Source organism: Montipora capricornis, chromosome 1 (assembly GCF_036669925.1).
Source record: "Montipora capricornis isolate CH-2021 chromosome 1, ASM3666992v2, whole genome shotgun sequence".
NCBI lineage: Eukaryota > Metazoa > Cnidaria > Anthozoa > Scleractinia > Acroporidae > Montipora > Montipora capricornis.
In genome coordinates this window covers 30,222,377-30,227,376 of record NC_090883.1, presented here as the reverse complement: position 1 = coordinate 30,227,376, position 5,000 = coordinate 30,222,377, and the positions used below count along the sequence as shown (strand labels likewise).

Here is a 5,000-nt window from a genome sequence, read left to right as displayed (position 1 = left end):
GGTCACTTGTGATGTAGCGGAGCATCCTGCTTAAAAGGTGACGCGTAACCAGTCGACCTCATCGCCTCATGAAGACTAGCGAGCTACATCACAAGTGACCACATCGTGAGACAAACGAGAATAATTTATTATTGTTGTACTTCACCACGATGAATAACAGCAACCTTTTTTTACGACTTTAACTTATGAGTGAGCAATTCGTTATGAGTGTTCGGTCCCTCAGCTTCTCAGAGTGGGATACCGACTCGGAGACGTTGACATTTCTTCTCAATGATAACTCTCTGTGAAAGCGGCCAATCATAAAAACGACTACTTTCTCACTGTGAAGCAGCCAACCCAAAGATACAGCCGTATAACCAAACTGAGGGGAATTCATCTAACGTGTAATCACCTCTTTCGCAGTTCTTTCCTTCAAAGCCTTGGACGCACTTGCAAGTGTAATTACCAACCGTATTAGAACAATTTCCGTTGTTCTGACAAGGATTCTTTAAGCATTCATCAATGTCTAGAAAGGGAATTTTGAGCTTTAGTCTCGGTGAACATTGAACTTTGAAGAAACATTCACATGTAAGGGATGATGGAGAATATGTGAAAGTCACATTTTGCAACTGGGGATTTGAAATGATTTTCATGGGAAAAAGATCACCGCTGTTTATTAAAGAACTTGAGCAATTGTTGCAAAGAGACGTGAATAGAATTCAGGCTTTAGCCACATATGTCCAGAAATGCAAGTAATAGGCCATTTCCTAGCCTGCGTAGCAAGCGTTTCTGTTCGACAGAAGAACTCCGAAACGATTTTCCGGAAACTGGCCGCGCGAAAGTTGGGGCAAGACACTGAGGAAAGGCTTGCAAGAAGACACCCTATTCCTGAAAAACCCGTTCGCCCACGAACGGGGGATTCTGATTGGTGTGGCACAGTCACAATGATTGACAGGTGACAAATTTTCGACCAAAATCTTTCTTGTCAGTTCTAGCGTGACAAAGACAATGGTGGAAGATGTGGAAGGTTTTGAATCGTATGTTGAGGCTGAGCGAATCGGTTCTGGGTTTTACAGTGAAAAGGGAACAAGAACTGTCAATGCGCCATCTATTTAACTGTATATATGTAATAGCCGTTTTCCCAACAGAATTCAGAAAAAAGCTTACTTTTTCAGATGTTTGTCATGATGTGCGGAGTTCGAAATAAATTAAAAAATCAAGAACAGGCTTCTCGAGTATCATCGTGATTTCTCCATTTCAAAGCATTATACGCGATTAAGTAGATTGTTGAGGTAAATTTATGGGAATGTCAGCCTGTGATTTAAATGGCAATCTGCACTGCTCGGACGATATCCATCAAGGAAAATTCAGTATTATTTACGCGTCAGCTGAAGCCGCTGTGGACAACTTTAAGCGTTTCCATAATTCACTAAAAGCAAAAGATTCGTTATTTAACAGAACTTTGGCAGCGCTTATTCTTGACGAAAAGTATGGACTGGACTGAAGTAAGCTTTTCGTTCGCTTGCAAAAGATAATGTATATTTACACAGGATGAATTAATAAAATGCATGCGAACTATCAGAATCCACATGGTTCAGGATCAAGGAAATAAACTGTATTCGTCAAATTCTCTGCTTACGTGCACCTTGCCTAATGTAAGCCTGAGTTCTTTTTCATTGATTGAGACAAGATGAAGACAATTACGCAGCTTCCCTGTTAAATCTTCTCTTATTGTGAGAAGAAAGCGGCTCCTTTGTACAGTCATGCGATTTTTTAAAGCATTTTTACTTGCTATTTCATCTACGATTTCGTGACGATTTGACCAAAAACGTACTGTGGAATATCAAACTAGCGAGGACGTTTTCCTGTAACTTCCAGGAGATTGAGTACGATTCATTTCGTCAATCCCTCCTCACCAAGAAATATCCAGCAAGTCGCACTAAAATCGTCGCTAGTTTTAAACTAAAACCTCTTAAATGGTTTTATGGTCAGCTTTTGTGGAGTTTTGCATTTAGCGGCCTTACTACCCATCGAGCTCTGTACGAGTTTAAATTTTCCTAAATTTCGTATTTTACGAGCGCACGGGTTGCTTACACGTTCTGAAAATTGGTTATTGTTTTCGACAGCTTCTTTCCAACCGCTCTGAAAATATCAGCCAGAACTTTTCCGTAAGTTTCTTTTGTTTTCGATGGTTTAAACAAATTTTCAGAAGAAACATAATCAGTCGTACCCGGCTGAGCAGCTGCCGTTACAAATTTAACTTTAAAAGCACACTGGCAAATTCTGCATTGATCGCTTGGATGTGCTTCGATTCCAGACGGTGTCTCGGTTTGTTTTGACGGAAGTCAACTTGTGTTAACATGGTTACCTGTTATAGGCTAATTTGGTAATATGACGTCAATCAGCGAGTGTCAAGTCAACCATTAAAAGGTGGGCGTTTTACCGTAAATTGGGGGTCTTCTTGCAAGCGTTCCCTCAGCCTCTTGCCCCAACTTTAGCGCGGCCAGTTTGCGGAAAATCGTTTCGAAGCTCTTTTGTCCAACAGGATCGCTTGCTACGCAGGCCAGCCATTTCCGAGCTCATGCCTGCCCCGGGGGGGGGGGGGGGGTACTCCCTTATAAGGGCTTAATGGGGACGTGCGGCGAGCCAGGGTATGGTTTTCGGGATTTTTGTCTTGAACAGGGTATCGAATTTAGCATTTTTTGTCTTAATCAGGGTATCGATTTATCAATTTTTGTCTTAAACTGGGTTAAATGTCTTAAACAGGGTATCAAAAATCGGAATTCTGTCTTAAAATGGGTAGGAAAATCAGCGATATTTGTCTTAAACAGGGTCAGGGTATGCGGGGCCGCGCCGCACCTCCCCAACCAGGGATACATCGAGTACCCCCCCCCCCCCCCCTCGAAATGCCTGCCTCCTCTTCAAAGCGAATCTAAGTTCGAAGTGTTTGTGATGGTAATTGGTTCTACCTTGCATATGAATGAAATCTAATTTTCATAAAAAAAAGATTTTGCACTTAGACTCGCTTTAAAGAGGAGGCAGACATGAACTCGAAAATGGCTATTGGATGCACGCGGATTTAAATAAGCGTCACGGAGTGTCCCCTTGCTCTTCGGAATACAAAGTCACGAAGTGTGCCCCCAAATGCTGCTCAAGTGAGGATAAACTGCTGCATTTACCCTGACCTAAAAATAACGCTAACCTTTACCTTAACCTTATTGTTACAATTAGTTTGGGACACTTCGTGTTGGATAACAAAACTTTTGGGCTGGCGTCATTAGGTCATTTCCGAGTCGCTGTTAGCCTCTGCTTCAAAGCGATTCTTGGTGCTCAACCATTCAGATGATAATGTGTTTGCATTTGCATGAAAACACACCACTCATTTCCATTTGAATGGTTGTGCACCAGGACTCCCTTTGAAACCGAGGCAAACAGCAACTCGGAAATGGTCTATGACTTGCATTTCTGGACATAAGGCTTCAGCGGGACTCGAACCCATGTTTGCCTGAAATTGCGCCGCCCATTGCTTTAACTTTGAGCCCTCCACCAATCACAAGTCCATTGTACATCACGTAAAAGATGAAATTATGACGGAGAAAATACATATTGCAACATCGATGGTCCTGCCCAGATTGGAATTTTGTCAGTGTCTAATAGAAAGGGGAAAAAACGACAAGCTTTGATAACAATTTGGAAACGGCGATGGAGTAATTTTTGTAGGGTATGTAATTAATAAAAAACCGTATGAACCATGCTCATGCATTTCGAGATTTTTGGTCACTCATGATTTTTTGAAAGTTCTCAAATTGTATTTCCCTACGGCTCGCGTAATTTTGAGACCTTTCACTGAGAGTTTTCAAGACATCATTCGTGCCCATAAATCACGAAATGCTCTCTTGTTCATATGATTTCCTGTACTTGGTATACTAAGTATAGATTGCCCTGAACTCATATCCCTTATTTCTACAATTGAATCTTCTAGTGACGTTCTATTGCAAGTTTAACCGCAAAATATACGAGAATTAAATTGGTACTATGATCGAAAAATCACTTCCTTTTTTTTCTTCAGATTTTGAAAGTGTGATTGCTTGACATTGTACTGGCAAAATTTTGAGCTTTTATTTTTAGGTTTTGGATTTCACGGTTCACCATTACTCACGTTCAAAACTGACCGATTGGACCTCAAGGGTTGCATCCAGGGAAAAATGATGTCATTGACACACTAGCTTAACATTTCAGCGTGTAAACGCAGCTTATTATGCATGCAAAACACGAGTTTAAAAGTCTGGAAGCCGCGTACAAACGCATTGCATTCTTAAACTAGTGAGTCTTTGACGTCATTTTCTCCTCGATCCAGTTCTCTCTCGATTTTAAAGTTAGACTAGCGGACCATTAAATAAGAAAATTCCAGTTAAGACAAACAGGTATATTTTTCAAATCAAGGCTTAAAACTTGGGTCACTTAGTTGTTAGTTAACATAGTTTTGAAATCCAAAGAAAATTTTTAATAAATGACTTTTTGGTCATAGCAGCACTTTAATAATATAAATGACACGTGCAGTCGTAATAAAAACCAGCTTACCTGTATCACAGTTTTTCCCGTTATATCCGACGATGCATTTGCATTCGTACCTGCCTGGCTTGTTGACACATGTTGCTCCATTCTGACAAGGGCTGTTTTGACATTCATCAGTATCTAAAAATTGACAAGAATGAAACGTCCTTACGTTCCATTCGCAAAATAGTAGCGTACAAATTGCATAAATAGAAAGAAATGTTTAAGAATGGCGTCAAGTTGAAACAGTTTGGCACAAACTGTGGAATCGCCGACTTGTGTATTCAAGTTTGATATCCTTTTGCCTCATCATAACCATCATCATCACCATCACAATCTTTATTTTTACACGGTACAAACATCAGGCATCTATATAAATATTAATATGAATATTATAAATATTGCTATCTATGTAATAAGGGAAAACATTCTATTTAACAAATAAAGAAGCCTTGACTGGGCTTTGT

At 40.3% G+C, this 5,000-nt stretch overlaps 2 protein-coding genes across 5 annotated transcripts in view; one reads left to right on the top strand and one right to left on the bottom strand.

The window, feature by feature from the left end:
* The window catches only part of LOC138038315 (striated muscle preferentially expressed protein kinase-like), a 390,347-nt gene that overhangs the window by 133,381 nt on the left and 251,966 nt on the right, over positions 1 to 5,000 (top strand). The gene's annotated exons all lie outside the window — the stretch shown is intronic.
* LOC138038112 (uncharacterized) overlaps positions 1 to 5,000 on the bottom strand; it is a 41,583-nt gene that overhangs the window by 8,365 nt on the left and 28,218 nt on the right. For 3 of the 4 annotated variants that reach the window (XM_068883943.1, XM_068883936.1, XM_068883960.1), the window contains 2 exons: positions 4,561 to 4,674; positions 392 to 505 (listed from right to left, as the gene is read on the bottom strand). In XM_068883943.1, the coding sequence (XP_068740044.1) occupies positions 392 to 505; positions 4,561 to 4,674 (228 nt within the window). The remainder of the gene's footprint in view (positions 1 to 391; positions 506 to 4,560; positions 4,675 to 5,000) is intronic. The other variant, XM_068883952.1, reaches the window with a different exon arrangement.